The sequence below is a fragment of the Xenopus laevis genome, chromosome 3S (genome assembly GCF_017654675.1).
Source record: "Xenopus laevis strain J_2021 chromosome 3S, Xenopus_laevis_v10.1, whole genome shotgun sequence".
Taxonomy (NCBI): domain Eukaryota; kingdom Metazoa; phylum Chordata; class Amphibia; order Anura; family Pipidae; genus Xenopus; species Xenopus laevis.
In genome coordinates, this window is record NC_054376.1 from 119,017,713 (window position 1) to 119,034,567 (window position 16,855).

General features: G+C 38.2%; 1 protein-coding gene across 2 annotated transcripts in view; it reads left to right on the forward strand.

Annotated features, from left to right (window-relative positions):
• LOC108713296 (arf-GAP with Rho-GAP domain, ANK repeat and PH domain-containing protein 3-like) overlaps positions 1-16,855 on the forward strand; it is an 83,253-nt gene that overhangs the window by 23,039 nt on the left and 43,359 nt on the right. For both annotated transcript variants that reach the window (XM_041588766.1, XM_041588767.1), the window contains exons 6-12: positions 3,309-3,378; positions 5,681-5,801; positions 6,738-6,925; positions 8,216-8,322; positions 9,128-9,327; positions 11,295-11,380; positions 11,488-11,670. In XM_041588766.1, coding sequence (XP_041444700.1) covers positions 3,309-3,378; positions 5,681-5,801; positions 6,738-6,925; positions 8,216-8,322; positions 9,128-9,327; positions 11,295-11,380; positions 11,488-11,670 — 955 coding nt within the window. The remainder of the gene's footprint in view (positions 1-3,308; positions 3,379-5,680; positions 5,802-6,737; positions 6,926-8,215; positions 8,323-9,127; positions 9,328-11,294; positions 11,381-11,487; positions 11,671-16,855) is intronic.

Genomic DNA, 16,855 nt, shown 5'->3' on the forward strand with positions numbered 1-16,855 from the left:
ACCATGGGGTTCCTACCCCCCCCACTAACCACCTTGGTGGGGATGAGTAGCCAAAATAACTGTTATCTCTGAGGTTAGTCTTATACAAGCCAGCATGCTCCACAGGACCCAGGCACAAGAGATACTGATTTAAAGGATAAGTAAACTTTTAAAATAAGTGAATGTAAAATTGATGAGGGTGCTATTCTAAGCACTTTTGCAATTTACATTCATTAATTATTTTCTTTTTATACCAAGATATTAAAGGATACGTACTGTTAATATGAATGAATTTTGTTACAACAGCACCACCCGCTGGTCATTTTCTGACTAGTCTGGCCACCAAGTAGTCAAGAAAAGAGAGGCTGCTCTGATGTTTCTCACATCTTTCCTAACCAGAAATACATCAGAGCAGCCTCTTTCTCCTGACAACGTCCTTGACTACTTGGTGGTGGGAAACTGACCAGCAGGTGGTGCTGTTGAAACAAAATGTGTTCATAACAACAGTACATGTATCCCTTAATATCTTGGAATTAAAAATAGATAAATAATAAATGTACATTGCAAAAGTTCTTGGAATAGAACCCTCATCCGTTTTACATTCACTTATGGTTTACTTATACTTTAAAGGTTCTGCAGTGTCCACTTGAAGTTACTTACAGTTGCCAACATTGGGGTTTGCTGCCATCTAGTGCCTTTAACTGCAAGTTACACTTAATTATTTTATATAATAATCTACTTCATACTCTCAGCATTGTTAATGTGGTTTAGACACTGTATTTTTATTTTGTTTAAATTTACACTATTACATTACATTACAATTACATTAAATGAACACTGACATTAGATCTTAATCTTACTAAATAAACAACATTTATCACAAAACAGTGTATGATGCATTCATTTTGGCCATTTAAACTTTACTGCATTAATAGGCCATCAATCAGAATCAATTTTAATTAAGTGAAAGGAAACCTGTCAAGGCAACAGGCAACAGATATGAAATACATGTATATTGATATACCCATTAACCAAGCGTTACCAGATACCAGAGTTCCAAGTGACTAATTTAGGATGGCTATACACTAAGGGGCAGATTTATCAAGGGTCGAAGTGAATTTTAGGTTTTAAAAAAATTCGAAGTAATTTTTGGATACTTCGACCATCGAATAGGCTACTACGACTTTGACTTCGACCTTCGATTCAAAGTAAAATCATTCGACTATTCGACCATTCGATAATAGAAGTACTGTCTCTTTAAAAAAAATCGACTTCAATACTTCGCCAACTGTTAAACTGAATTGCTGTTTAGCATATGGGGGACCTCCTGTGTGTTTTTTTAAGTCAAAGGATTCTTTGGGAAAATCGTACGATCATACGATAAAATTGTTTGAATCTTTGGATTCGAAGTACGATCGTACTACTATCGGAATACGATCGTACAATGTATGAAATCCTCCGACTTCGAATTCGAATGTTGGAGGATTCTAATCGATGGTCCAATTTCAATGTTTTTTTCTACTTCGAGATTCGACCCTTGATAAATCTGCCCCTTACAGACCTGCTTATGTCAAGGTTACCTTTTAGTCCTGAGATAGTTAAAAAAGATAGACCCAAAAGACCCATATGTAGCAGATAGGCGAGTTACTGAGTCTTTTAAAGGGTGTTTTCAAGTGTTAATGGGAACCAGAGCTAAACAAAAGACATTTAATTCGATTCAGTATGCATAGGCGGATTTTCGTTAAGGCTTGGCGAGGCTAAGCCTCCCCAAACCTGTTTGCCTAATAAATTAAAAAAAAAAAAACTATGATGCAGTCATTATGGGACCATTGTAACCAGATCACACTTTCACACCTGTGTGAGTTTCAGCCAACACCTACCTCAATACTTCAATGGAACCATTGTGATTGGATATTGGTGACTGTTTCTTTAAAGAGGTTGTTCACCTTCCAAACACTTTTTTCAGTTGAGTTATTTTCAGATTGTTCAAAGACTTTTTTCAGTTACTTTTTACTGTTTTCCCAAAATTGAAGTTTAAAGTTTAATATTTGTGTCTCTGGCTTTTCGGTCAGGCAGCTCAGTGATCCTGGAGCATCTGAACTGTTACGATTCGCTACATTTAGTTGATCCAATTAGTTAAAACATTTCTTAGCAGTATATGAGGAATATTAGCAACTATTGTATCAATTCAATTCAGCTTCCTCTGGATCAGATAACAGATCAGTTTGACTAATTTCACTTACAAACAAATGTTGAGTTGATGGTTGAATGTAAGTTTTTTTCTCAACCTCATCTACTGTTGTATTGTAATGACAACGAACATGTACCTTGTGTTTTATGTGAAAGTAGACCAATAAACATGCTTTAATGTTAAATAAACCTATTATTTTCCTGGATTTATGGTAATGTGGATGAACGTAACTTTTTCTGTAATTTTGATGAGTGCTGTGAATATTATTTTCAAAATAATCCGGGCTTCGTCCATGGCAAGTGGGAAATTACTTAGTGCTTAACCATGTAGTATGTGGGCCCATCAGTTAGAAGATCTTAAGTCAGACCATGTATGGGACAGATTCCATATTGTTGTGCATTATTAGACAAAAATTCACCCTGTCTGCTCAGGTGAATTATAACTTTTGCCAATGTTTAGGATATGGGGCTGGATCAGCTGTTTCTCCTTCAGTGGAAAATCACAGGTGAAGAATTAGAAACATTAGACTTAGCCTACCCAAACAAAAAAAATCACCCTCCGTCTATGTCAGTAAGTAAATTTGATCAGGGATGGAAAAGGAAAGGATCCAGACATTGGATTGGTGTGCAGACATTGGCTTAAGATGTGGGCAGTTACTGTATATAATTGAATCAGTATCCCATTGGTCTTTTTGTGGACACAAATAAATGAAGTCCCCCAATGAATATCTGATCAAGGGACATTCAGAATTTTTTTCAAGACAGGCTAGAAAATCAGATCTTCCCAGGTCCATCCATGAAATATTATTGTTATTTGAAAGGCTAATATTCAATGGGTTGAGTTCATTTTGGCTGACTACTTGGATGACTAGACCAGAAAAAGATCTGTTAATTTAGCAACTAGGCCAAGTGTTTATGGCAAGAATGAATCTGGCTACTAGGGGCTGTTGATCCAAGCAACCCAATAGCATCTTAAATCTCACCTTGAAAATGGTACAAAAAGGTATGTTCAGTGTATCAGATAATCAACTTCTTAGGCAGTGTTTCACTTTGGCATCATTCTGTACCAAATACTCAGTTATATGTGAACATTGTCTAATAGTGAACCTCAACCAATACTGTGTTTCTTTTCCCTCCAGTAACTATGTCTTTCAGAGGCGATATGTAAAGTTTGATGGACAGAATCTCATGTATTTCAGCAACGACAAGGTAACACACAGTTTTTATCTTATCCTGATTCCCCTATTCCATCTCACTTTACCTAACCTTCTATTTTTCCCCATCTGCCTAATCAGAGGAGCTGATGAGATCCTTTAAGTGATTTTATGATGTATTTTTTATTTCTAAATTACACTGCAAATAATTCACTCTACAATAAAAAATTTAATTCCTGAACCAGCAAGTGTATATTTTTAGTTGTAATATTGGTGTGTAGGCACCATCTCAGGTCATTTTGCTTGGTCATGTGCTTTCAGAAAGAGCCAGAACTGCTTTCTGGCAGGCTGATGTTTCTCCTACTCAATGTAACTGAATGTGTCTCAGTGGGACCTGGATTTTACTATTGAGTGCTGTTATAAGATCTACCAGGCAGCTGTTATCTTGTACACAAAAAAAGAGCTGGATCACAGAACCCTGTAGATATATTGTAAATACTATAGCATGATAGAGACATTTAGGGGCCGATTCACCAAGGGTCGAATATCGAGGGTTAATTAACCCTCGATATTCGACTGGGAATTAAAATCCTTCGACTTCGAATATCGAAGTCGAAGGATTTAATCCAACGATCAAAGGATTATCCTTCGACCAAAAAAACTTAGGCAAGCCTATGGGGACCTTCCCCATAGGCTAACATTGAGTTCGGTAGGTTTTAGATGGCGAACTAGGGGTTTGAAGGTTTTTCTTAAAGAGACAGTACTTCGACTATCGAATGGTCGAATAGTCGAACGATTTTTAGTTAGAATCCTTCTATTCGAAGTCGTAGTCAAAGTCGAAGGTCGAAGCCCATTCGATGGTCGAAGTAGCCCAAAAAACACTTTGAAATTCAAAGTTTTACTTTGAATTCTTCACTCGAAGTTAGTGAATCGGCCCCTTAGTGACCAAACAGATAAAACTACAAATTAAAAAATTCTGTAAATCCATGCTTTATAAAAAAAAAAATTCTGTAAATCTATGCTTTATAAAAAAAAAAAAAAAAAAATCACCAGACATTTCATGGAATGCAATAATGGAAACATTAAATATTTTTCTGTACAAGCCATAGAACAGGTAAAGATTATGGAAGGAGGTATCAGAACTAGATTACATAAACGTGAAGTTTATTGGATTTTTTTACATACAGACGTGGCTACCATTGGGTATGAATTTTATATTTGATGTGACTTGCTTTGTGTAACAATATGTATACTTTGATGTACTTCATATATTTATTCTTATACATTTTACCCCGAAACATGGCTTGGAAACAGTTTTAATTTGAGCTGTTCTGTTTAAAATGCTCTAATGAGCTACTTATGCACCAAGAGTCCAGCTCAATTGTGATTGGTTTTAAAGATGGATGGATACATCTGTAAATGTATATATATGTATGGAGATATGAGTTCTATTTGGGATTGCCTATGACTAACTGCTAGGTAAGCATGAATCACGTTAGGCTCCATGTGGGTGTTTTTGTGATTTTAATATGATGTAATAAAATCTTTTTTTTAAGCTATAAAGCATTGATATAGAGAATTTTTGAATTAGTTGTTATCTTGTGTCTGTGAGCTGCTATCTCGTTACCTCCCCATTGTTCTGTTGTTAGGCTGCTGGGGGGAGGAGGGAGGGGGTGATATCACTCCAATTTGCAGTACAACAGTAAAGAGTGACTGAACTTTATCACAGCACAAATCACATGACGTGGGGCAGCTGGGAAACTGAAAATATGTCTAGTCCCAAGTCAGATTTCAAAATTAAATGTAAAAAAATGTGTTCGCTATTTTGAGAAACAGATTTCAGTGCAGCACTATTACTGATGTGTTTTGAAAAAAACATTTTTTCCCATGACAGTATCCCTTTAAAGGACCAGTAACAGTCATTTTTTTTTCAAATTTGTTTCTGTTTAACGAAAAAAAAACACCAACACAGTTGGTTTTATTAAGAAATTACTTACCGATTCCCTGCATGTGCTCCTCTTCAGAAACGGCGACAGGGCGACAATCCATCGTGCGGCGCTCGATTTCTCCGCCCTGGCTATCTCCTATAGAAGGCAGGGAGGAGAAATCAAGCACCACACGATGGATCGTCGCCGTTTCAGAAGAGGAGTGCATGCAATAAACCTAGACTTACAGACTTAGTTTAACTTCAGTTGTCTTTTGTCTGGAAAACTCTTCTATAATTATTTTGATCCCCAGTTTGATGGGTTAAGGAATCTCTGAAGCGATGAAGGGTTTCATATTGTAACCTCTGGTTCCTTTCTTAATGATACTGATGATCTGTGATGATCTCCAAATTCTCTCTGTTTGAACCACAGGAGCTGTACCCAAAAGGTGTGATCCCTCTCTCTTCCATTGAAATGGCTCGTTCAACCAAAGAAAATAAACTTGAAGTGGTCACAAAACACAGGACGTTTGTGTTTAGAGCCGAGAATGAAGGTGAATGAAAAGTCCAGGTTTTAACGATTCTATCATGGAAAGGTTTGAAACAATTAATATGATTTATCAAAACTGAACTTTAATGAGAAATAAGGCCCACCTTTATATGATCGGTGGCCTCTGTGTTTGTCTAGTGATATCTTTATAATGCCCTATACAATTAGGCCTTATTTCTTATAACTGTATTCTCTGGGTGAGAAAAAGTTTATGTATCATGGTGTCAGGGCCCGAAGGAATTTTGGGCCATGGAGAAAGTAGCTGGCACCGAACACAGTTTGAGGTATCCAAGGGGTTATGAAGTTCAACATGATCAAGTCCAGGCAAAGGGTCAGTTCAGGCAGAAAAGGTTCAATAAACGGTGCAACAGTCCGAGGTAAAGATCAGAATCAGTAGACATAGTAAACTAGCGCACCCAGGAACACACAAAATAGAACATATAATCAGGCAATTTCTGTAGGACTTTGGCGTCTTTTTAAAGGCCAAAACGAGCATGATGATGTCACTCACTAACGTTGACGACAGGCCCGGACTGGCAATCTGTGGGTTCTGGCAAATGCCAGAGAGGCTGCTATAATGTGCCATAGAAAGACTATTTAGTGGGCTGGTGGGGGCTGGGTGGGCCTCTGTGTGGGCTGATTGGGCCTCTGTGTACCTGAAATGCCAGGGCCTGTTTTAATTCTCAGTCCGGACCTGGTTGACGATGCACCTTTTGACGCCAAAAGGTGCAGGCGACGTAGCTCCCCTGGGCGCTGACATCTTGCCAGGGACGTCGAAGAAGAAAGGCGCCGGTGAGCGCTCCTTAAACATGGATGCTATAATAGCCGATAACATGTAGGTGCCTGAAAAAAGATAAGCCAGCTTTGCATTTAATTTCTGTCTAGGTCATTATTGTACCCTATGGCATATAAATTGTGCTTGTTTCTCCTTTTCATGCAGCACAAAGGAATGAGTGGTGCTCCACCATCCAGAACAGGGTTAAAGAGCACCGAATGGTCTTCCCACATCTGCGCCTTGGCTGCAGCTCATCATGCCAGAGATCCGGCTACCTGGAGCTGAAAGGCTATAAATCCAAAATCTTTGCTGTTCTTACAACAGATGAATTGTGGATTCACAAAAATGAGCAGGTTGGGCTAATTTACATATAACGACATCAAAATGACCATAAGGTGATGTTGATTTTAACTTTCTTTTTAGATAATAAGTTTAAGAGTTTTAGCCACGCTGCCATACCTTTCCTACTTTGGGGCAAATTCCCCAACCGGCGAAAATTTGTCAGCGACAGCTTTGCAGCCATCCGAACACTTCGCCAGGCGTAAATTCACTAGGATACTGCTAATTCACTAAAGTGCGAAGTTGCGTCCAGGGCGCCGAACACTGACGATTTTTCACTAGCGTTACTTCAGTAATCAAATCGAAGCCTAATTTGCATACGGCAGGAAATGATAAAGTTGAATGGAAATATATGGTGCAGCAAATACATTACACTACATAAGTCCAGGGAACCTTAATAAATAAAATAGAGTTGTTATAATGCCTTACACATGAGCCCACTGGGGGTCATTTATCAACAATGGGCAAATTTGCCCATGGGCAGTAACCCATGGCAACCAATCAGATTGCTACATTCATTGTTCTACTTGCAGCTGGCTTCAAAAAGCTAATCACTGATTGGTTGCTATAGGTAACTGCCCATAGGCAAATTTGCCCAGTGTTGATAAATGTGCCCCAGTGTATAGTTTATGTTTAGCGATGAGTGAATTTGTCCCGTTTCGATTCGCAACAAATTTCCTGTGAAATTTGCGAAACTGGGACAAAATTGCAAAACAGAGATTTTGACGCGGATGCCTATTAAAGTCGATGGGGGTCCGTTAATCGTTGCCGGCTTCAAATTCTGTGGCATCTGCAAAATGCCGTGAATTTGTGCCCGGCGAATAAATTCCCCCATATTTATTTATGTTCCATATGTTAGAAAATGGAGGGGGGGGGAACCTGGTTACCCACAAAAAAAAATGACGGACCTTTGCAGGTAGGAAAAGACAGCAGCATTTTTTTGTGACTTAAATTTTTGCACTAAAAATTGAGGAAGTCCTATCCACTCCCTTGCACTTCACCTGATCTGAGCTTGCGAAGGAGATAACGTTCAGTAAAATCCGCATCTTAGTGAATTTGCGGAGTTACATCTGTTCGCCAGAGCGAAAATTTGCCCAGCGTTAGAGTGCGAATGAACGTTAGCGTCCCTCTCCTTCAGTAGTGAAGTGATGCCTGCGTCTGTTAGGAAATTGGTGAAGTTTTGAAGTGACGTCATGCTGACGAATTTTCGCTAGCGTTAGTCCCTTCGCCCTTTAGGGAACCTGCCCTTATGTCTTTGATATTTTACTTTCATCTGTATAATACGTGTCCATCTTGCTCTTCAGCTATTCAAAATGGGGATTGGAATGTTTGTGATAGGAATGCATGGCTCCACCATAAGAGACGTACGGAACAAGAACTTTGAACTTGTCACCATGCAAAAAATTTTCAGGTAAGCAAACCTAACTGTCAGATGGGGGTGTCCATAGAGGTTAGGGATGAACCTCACTTGATCAGGATGTTGTTGCATAGATTATACAGTGACACTGTGTGGTGCTCCCTGGAAGAACCCCAGGCCGGTGCAATTTCCTTGTGAGGCAACTTTGGGCAACTTCGGAAAACAAAGTGATTCGAGTGCCATCCTGCTGGCGATTTAGATTCTAGCCGGCGGGGAGGCAGTTTGGGGAGATTAGATGCCCGAAGAAGACTAAATCTCCGGGCGACTAAATCTCCCCGAATCTTCTCATCTGTCTCTGCCCTAGAAGGCATCACAACATCACCCAGCAGGGCGTTCCACAATCTTACCGCAAAGAACCTTCTTGCTGCTTCAAGTGAAAGTTCAGTTTTCAGTTGAAAAGAGATGGCATTTGGTACCACCACTCTTTGTAGTCTATCTTTTAGCCAGTTCTCTATCCAGGTACAAATACTATGTTCCAGGCCAACATTCCTTAATTTAACCAGTGTGTGACACTGTATCTAATGCTTTAGTAAAGACTGCAGCACCTCCTCAGGCCAGGATTTGTGGTGAGGCCACAAAGGCCCAGCCCTAGGGCGGCAAGATCTTAGGGGCGGCATGCAACCTAGGGGTGCCTTGGCCTGTAATCTGGCCCTGCATCCTCAGAAACAGTCCTGGCAACTTATTAAGTACAGTGCACTATGGTCAGCTTTTTCCTATTCTATTGACCTTTCAGAAAGTAATTTGCAAAAAGGATTTCATAGTGGAAACTGTTAGTTATGCAACAAACAACCTTTCCCAGTTTCACTGCAGAATCTGAGAGGGAGAAGAAAGAGTGGATGGAGGCCCTGCTAGAGTCCATCTCCGAGTCACTGTCTGACTATGAAGTAGCCGAAAAGATCTGGTCCAATAAAGCGAATAAGATCTGTGCAGACTGCAGAGCTTCTAACCCAGACTGGGCTTCTATTAATCTGTGTGTTGTGATATGCAAACAGTGTGCAGGTGAGTGAAAGTCTTTGTAACAGCAAAAAAAAAGAATTGTTCTTTCCAAAATACAGCAAGGTGCTTTTGTTTTATATAAAGGAAAATTATACATTAAAGGAGAAGGAAAGTCCTTTTACACTTGGGGGTGCCAAAAGTTAGGCACCTCCCAAGTGATCGATTATGCTTACAAAAAGCCAGATATTTCTTTCTACTGCGCATGCGTCTGCCCCGGGAAATTTGAAGAAAGAAGAAGCCGGAAGAGGTTCGCTCCGTGGTGCTCACTGGTATAACCCCGGGCCAGTACAGATTTCTCCTGATAGGAGCACTGACCCGGGGTGTCAGGTAAGGGGGTGCTTAACTTTTGCGCCTCCAAGTAAAAATGACTTTCTTTCTTTAAAGGGGAGCTAAAATCTAAAATAGAATAAGGCTAGAAATGCTGTATTTTGTATACTTAACATAAACATGAACTTACTGCACCACAAGCCTAATCAAACAAATGATTTATGCTTTCAAAGTTGGTCAAGACTGTGCACATGCTCAGTGTGGTCTGGGCTGCTTAGGGATCGTCATAAATGATCAAAACAGCACAAGTCAAATAATATCTGCCAGAAGCCGATACAACAAGACTGATTAATAATCAGAATATACAGACTGCACTGGCTCCTGTGTTGTCATGTAATCTAATGTAGATTTTATAGTTTTTGTATTGTTTAATACACTTAGGGGCCCATTTACTTTGCTCGAGTGAAGGAATAGAATAAAAAAAAACTTTGAATTTCGAATGTTTTTTTTGGCTACTTCAACCATCCAATTGGCTACTTCGACCTGCGACTACGACTTCGACTTCGATTCGAACTAAAAATTGTTCAAATATTCGACCATTCGATAGTCGAAGTACTGTCTCTTTAAAAAAAACTTCGACCCCCTACTTTGCCATCTAAAACCTACCGAGGTGCCATGTTAGCCTGTGGGGAAGGTCCCCATAGTCTTTATAAAAAATTTTATTCAAAGAAAAATCGTTCGATCGATGGATTAAAATCCTTCGAATCGAATGATTTTTCGTTTGATCGAACTATTTGCGGTAAAACCTTTCGACTTCGATATTCGAAGGATTTACATTCGGCAGTAGACTATCGAGGGTTAATTAACCCTAAATATTTGACCATATGTAAATCTGCCCCTTAATAAACTTTTTCCAACTCGGCAGAACCAGTGGCTGCAGCAAAATAATCCTTCAGTGAGAATCCCAGTTTATCTGTTTAAATCTGGCTCCATGATCTTTGTCCCTGCAGCTGGAGTTGGAAACAGTAAAGGGGATGTAAAGGCAAAAATAAAATCCAATACAAATCTCTACACAGTCGCCGACTGCTCTTCAGGGAAACAAACAAAGCGGCTTGAGTTCTGCATGGCTGGGAAGTAAGCGGAGGCTCCCCCTGCTGTTTGAAAGTATGATTGTTTCCCTGTCCAGCAGTTAGGGACTGTCTGAATTTTCCTATCCACAGCAGTCAGAGCAAGTAAAATGAAGGGGGATTTCACTGCATACAGCCAGGTTTCTTATAAAAATGGTAGACATTTTTTAATAACAGTATATTGGAGAGGAGGATAAGGACCCATAATGCATCTATAAAGATTCTCAGTTATCCAGGTCATGATACACAGTATCTAGTAGAATTAATTCAAAGGCAACTTTTTTTTTTCAGTTCCCATGATTCAGCTAATGTAGATCCCAAAATTTCATTTGAAGGCAGCTTGGTGTGATTATGCCACTGATGTTTTACCCATGCCAATTTACATTCACCTTCAGGCAGAGATATTTTTAGATTTCCAGTGGAGGAAAGATGGTCATCACCTTATGGGTGAATAAGAATAAATCACATTTAGAAATTAGTTTGGATTTTGCAGCCCTTCACTGGGTGCTGGAACTTTTTTAATTTTTTTTTCTAAATTCATAAATATTGCTCTAAATTCTGTTATTTGTTCTACAGGTGTGCACAGAAGTCTTGGTACCAATATATCTAAAGTGCAAAGTCTGAAACTAGACACCAGCATCTGGAGCAATGAAATTGTGCAGGTCGGAACAACTCTGTTTTTATAATGGACACATCCTTCCATGTCTGTGTACTATAATTCGATTGATAGTTATGGTCTGTATGTTGATATAGTTATTAACATTTGCAGCTTTTCATCATCTTGGGTAATGACAGAGCAAACCGCTTCTGGGCAGCAAGACTTCTATCCTCGGAAATGCTGCGTGCTGAAGATCCCGTAGAACGAAGGAGGGAATTCATCATGCAGAAATACAGGGAGGGCAAATACAGAGCATCTCACCCTCAACTAAACACACAGGATGAGATACTTAAGGTATTATTATACAACTACAGAGAATCTAACATTTTAGTGGGAGGAATTAAAGTACAAAATCCTAAAAAAATGAATATGGCTAGTAATGTCATCATTTATATAATGAACTTATTGAACCAGCCTACAGGTTCAGCCTCTCTGTAGTAATAATATTCCAGGCTATAAAAGAAACACACAATAAAGTGCGTGTGTGTATTGATATACAGATATGGGATTCGTTATCCAGAAAGCTCGGAATAACGCAAAGGCCACCTCCCATAGACTCCATTTTATCCAAATAAAATATTTCCTTTTTCTCTGTAATAATAAAACAGTCGCTTGTACTTGAACCAAACTAAGATATAATTAATCCTTTTTGGAAGCAAAACCAGCCTATTTGGTTTATTTCATGTTTACATGATTTTCTAGTAGACTTAGGGTATGAAGATCCAAATTACGGAAAGATCCATTATCCGAGCATTCTGGATAACAGGTCCCATACATATATATATATATATACATACATAGTCTTTGTGTGTATGCACTCTTACCAGATTTGTAGTTACTTTGGGTGTGTTGGGCAATTTTGGTCATACAAGAAGACAGAAGGACTCGCACACCATTTCCAATGAATAAAAGAGTGTTATTTTATTCTTAGATGCATTTCCAACGTTTCGGCCCCCATTAGGGCCTTTATCAAGGATACAGTTCATGTGTCAGTGTGGCTGCTTATATACCATTTAAAATTGGTACCAAGTATGACGTCATAGGCAGTGCTAAACATTACAGAACAAGTTCATATCATTGTACAGACTTAACATGCAGTACCTAAAATCCACCACAAGATGCCAGTGCTGTGCTTTCATGTAAATGTTTTTATTGAGTTTTAAAACCAAAACAAGTAGGAATTTAACAAAAATGCAAAGTTGTAAAATGAGGCATCTCCAAACTGGTTATGGAGACCCGAGATATAGAACAGGAATACAATAATGATAACAATTGGAGTGTCTTATTTACATTTTACCAGAGTGAAAGTAAAAATAAAAGTAAAGTAACAAAAATAAGTTCTAAATCTAACAACCTGACAACAGTCAGTGAATATTAAGCACCAGTGATACAATAATTCTGTAAGGAATGTAAAGAAAATGGACAAATAGGTTTTAGCCACTACAGGAAAGACTATTTCTTGAGCCAGTCGAGGATTCGAAATTTTAAATTAGAATCTGTTTGATCCCAAAATATTGACCAAGTTTCTGTAAATATACATATGTGAGTTGGATCTTCTGATTTAATCCTTACTGCTTCTTGCCAACAAAGATTATTTAGAAGAGACTGGATATCTGAAAGTGAGGGAGTACTTTCTGACAACCAATTTGAGAATAATAATTTCTTAGTAGCAGCTGTAAACAACATCACCAGGTTAAAATGAAAATTACTTATAACATTTAGATGTCTCTGTAAATCCTTATCTGGAGAGTTTATGTGGAGTAATGCCAATTTTGGGCTTGATTTAATATGAAGCTTGAACTTGTAGTTCAGATACTTCTCCAGAACTAGCCAAACTTTTTGCACCTTAGGGCAACTCCAAAGGTAGTGAAATAAATCTACATTTAATTGGGAGCATTTTGGACAGAAAGGCTGGGAACCCAAACCTATTGACTTTCTATACAAGTGATGTCACCTCTTTGAAGAGTTACAATGTGCCATCGTAAATGGATTAGTGGAAGAGTTTATATGTCGAGAACTTCCCACACCAGTCAGTTGAACTGAAGAAGCTGCTCGGATGAGTAGTGAAACGTCTTCATTGATTACTCAGCAAGTCCAGTTGTTTTTAGATTGACCTATACTAGATATACTATGACCTGGATGAATGAAAATCTTCATAGTCATGAGGCCAGTTAAGTAAATTTCCATTAGTAGGATCTACCACATCTTTAATCAATAAGCCAGTGCTGTGCAAGTGCTTCAAGTGCTCAAAAACAGTGTTACAAAAGTGTCCATTCGACTTATTCTTTTTTCATAAGCCTGCAAATTTGTAAAAAAGATAGATACTTAGTTTCACCTTGACAGAACACAATTCACAATGTTATACTTATACAATAAAGTAATTTCACAATAAAGCTATAAAGCAATTTTTACAATATATTCCTCCTACATACATATCCTAACATTCTGTCTTAGTGTATTTCCATATGAAATTTCAATGTCAGACAAGAAAACAGCTTAACAGCAGCTGTCCATTAAGCCCTTTAGGACTTACGCAATCAAGCTCATGAATCCAAAAAGCCTCGCTCCTCAATAAAGTGTTATCAAAATTTCATCCTTTGTTTTATTTCATACCTTTTGCCTGTCCTAGGATGTGAGAAATGACTGCCCAAAATCAGACTGCTGCACATAATGCAGCCACTACACTTAAAAACCCCAGGACGCTGAACCAAAAAATGTTGTATCGGCGGACTAACATATTTATCAGTAGGGTCAGATGGACTTAGAATATCTTTCAAAGATCTACCTCTTTGGCAGCTAAACCTGGGTCGGGACGGCAGCTTTTTAAACAGACTCTTATCACTTGCTACTATTGGCCAGTGCTTAAAGGACAAGGAAAGGCAAAAAAATAAAATCCCATTTTTACTTTCTTTAATGAAAAAGAAACCTTTCTCCAATATACTTTAATTAAAAAATGTGTACTGTTTTTATAAGAAACCTGACTGTATGCAGTGAAATTCTCCCTTCATTTACTGCTGTGGATAGGAATTGTCAGACGGTCCCTAACTGCTGAGCAGGGAAACAATCATACTTATGAACAGCAGGGGGAGCCCCCGCCTTACTTCCAAGCCATGCAGAACTCAAGCAGCTTTGTTTATGACGATCCCTAAGCAGCCCAGACCACACTGAGCATGTGCACAGTCTTAGTCTTGCAAAGATGTTTAACAAAGTTACAAGATGACAGCCCCCTGTGGCCAACTTTGAAAGAATAAATTATTTGTTTGATTAGGCTTGTGGTGCAGTAAGTTCATGTTTATATTTAGTATACAAAACACAGCATTTCTAGCCTTATTCTATTTAAGACTTTACTTGTCCTTTAAGTACACAATTACACATAAAACTCGAAACCTTCGCCGTATTTGCTTACATTTGTACAAAAGATAGATACTTCTCCGTATTTGCTTACATAGTAGATATGGTTTACATCAGAGTTCCCTAAAAAGCCCCTAATAAAATTAGAGGGAACTCTGATGTAAACCATATCTACTATGTAAGCAAATACGGAGTATCTATCTTTTGTACAAATTTGCAGGCTTATGAAAAAAGAATAAGTTGAATGGACACTTTTGTAACACGTTTTTGAGCACTTCAAGCACTTGCACAGCACTGGCATCTTGTGGTGGATTTTAGGTACTGCATTTTAAGTCTGTACAATGATATGAACTTGTTCTGTAATGTTTAGCACTGCCTAAGACGTCATACTCGGCGCCAATTTTAAATGGTATATAAGCAGCCACACTGACACATGCACTGTATCCTTGATAAAGGCCCTAATGGGGCCGAAACGTTGGAAATGTATTTAAGAATAAAATAACACTCTTTTATTCACTGGAAATGGTGTGCGAGTCCTTCTATCTTCTTATATATATATATATATATATATATATATATATATATATATATATATATATATATATATATATATATATATATATATATATATATATATATATATTTATATATATATATATATATATATGTACATGAGTGATGTTTCAATAAAATCGCTTGATCGCAAGAACTTTTGGGGGCAAATTCACTAAGCCGCGAAGCGCCGAACGCTAGCGTTAATTCGCTAGCGTTTGGCATTTTCGCTACTGCGCAAATTCACTAACGAACGCTGGCGTAGTTTCGCTAGTGTTACTTCGCAACCTTACGCCAGGCGAATTTTCGCTAGCGACGAAACTACGCAAATTCACTAACTTGCGCAGTGTAGTGAACGCTACCTTTTACGCTAGACTTCCTTCGCCACCTCAGACCTGGCGAAGCGCAATAGATAGGGATTGTTTCAAAAAAAGTCAATTTTTTTTCTAAGTCCCAAAAAACGCTGGCGTGTTTTCTACATGATGGCTGATAGGCTGAAAAAGATCGAAATTTTTTTGGGGCTCCCCTTCCTCCCCCCTACATTTCCTGACTCATGGCAACTTACCTAGACAGTGGGCACATGTGTAGGGCAAAATAAAAATTTTATTTGCTGATTTGAATGTTTTCTAGGCATTTGTAGTGCAGATACGTGTTCCTCCAGTGAAATTTGAATTTCGCGCCGTATGCAAATTAGCCTTCGCTAGCGCAACTTCGCTTTATATAGCGAAACAACGCTAGCGCAACTCCGCAACCTTACGCTACCCCTGTGCGCAACTTCGGATTTTAGTGAATTTGCGGAGCCCTGGCGAAACTATGCCCGGCGAAGTTGCGCCTGGCGCAACTTCGCATCTTAGTGAATTTGCCCCTTGGAGTGCAGGTCCATTTTGAAGGCTATATATATATATATATCCATGAATATCAGGAACCGGCACATCTCATGTAAAAAAAAAAATCACCTCATTATTTACATTATATTATGTCCAATGTTTCATCCTCATTAGGACCTTTTTCAAGGATAATATAATGCCATTTCAACAAATATTTAAATAACCGCGTTCATTTGAATCAACCAATCAGTGCTTCGTATCCAACTCAATCAAATAGGTGATGTCTAATTCTGTGACCTTCTTTATCTGTGACCATCTTTATTAGAGTAAAATACGATTCAACCAAGTTAATATTGCAGAACAATCATTAATATCATAAATTAATGTATAATAACCTACAATACAAATGAGTGCATAAATGATGTGGACTAGTAAAATACATTTGCATCCACAAGATGTCACCCGTGTACCTTATAAGTTTGTGTTACATTGTCCATTTAAAACCCATTTGTTATTAAAAAAAATAGAAAAAAACCCTGAAAGAAAAAGAGAAAAAGGAAACAATATTTGTAACCAATTTGTATCCATAACATATAAATATTTCCTTCCACTGTAGAAACCACAGATACAATTCCATGGTTCTATATCCCTTATTAAAGTAGACTTAATGTATTTTTTTTTTTTTTTTTAATTATAACTGTGCACCCTGGTTGTTTTTAACCCAACTGTTAAAGTGTGTGACGTGTCTT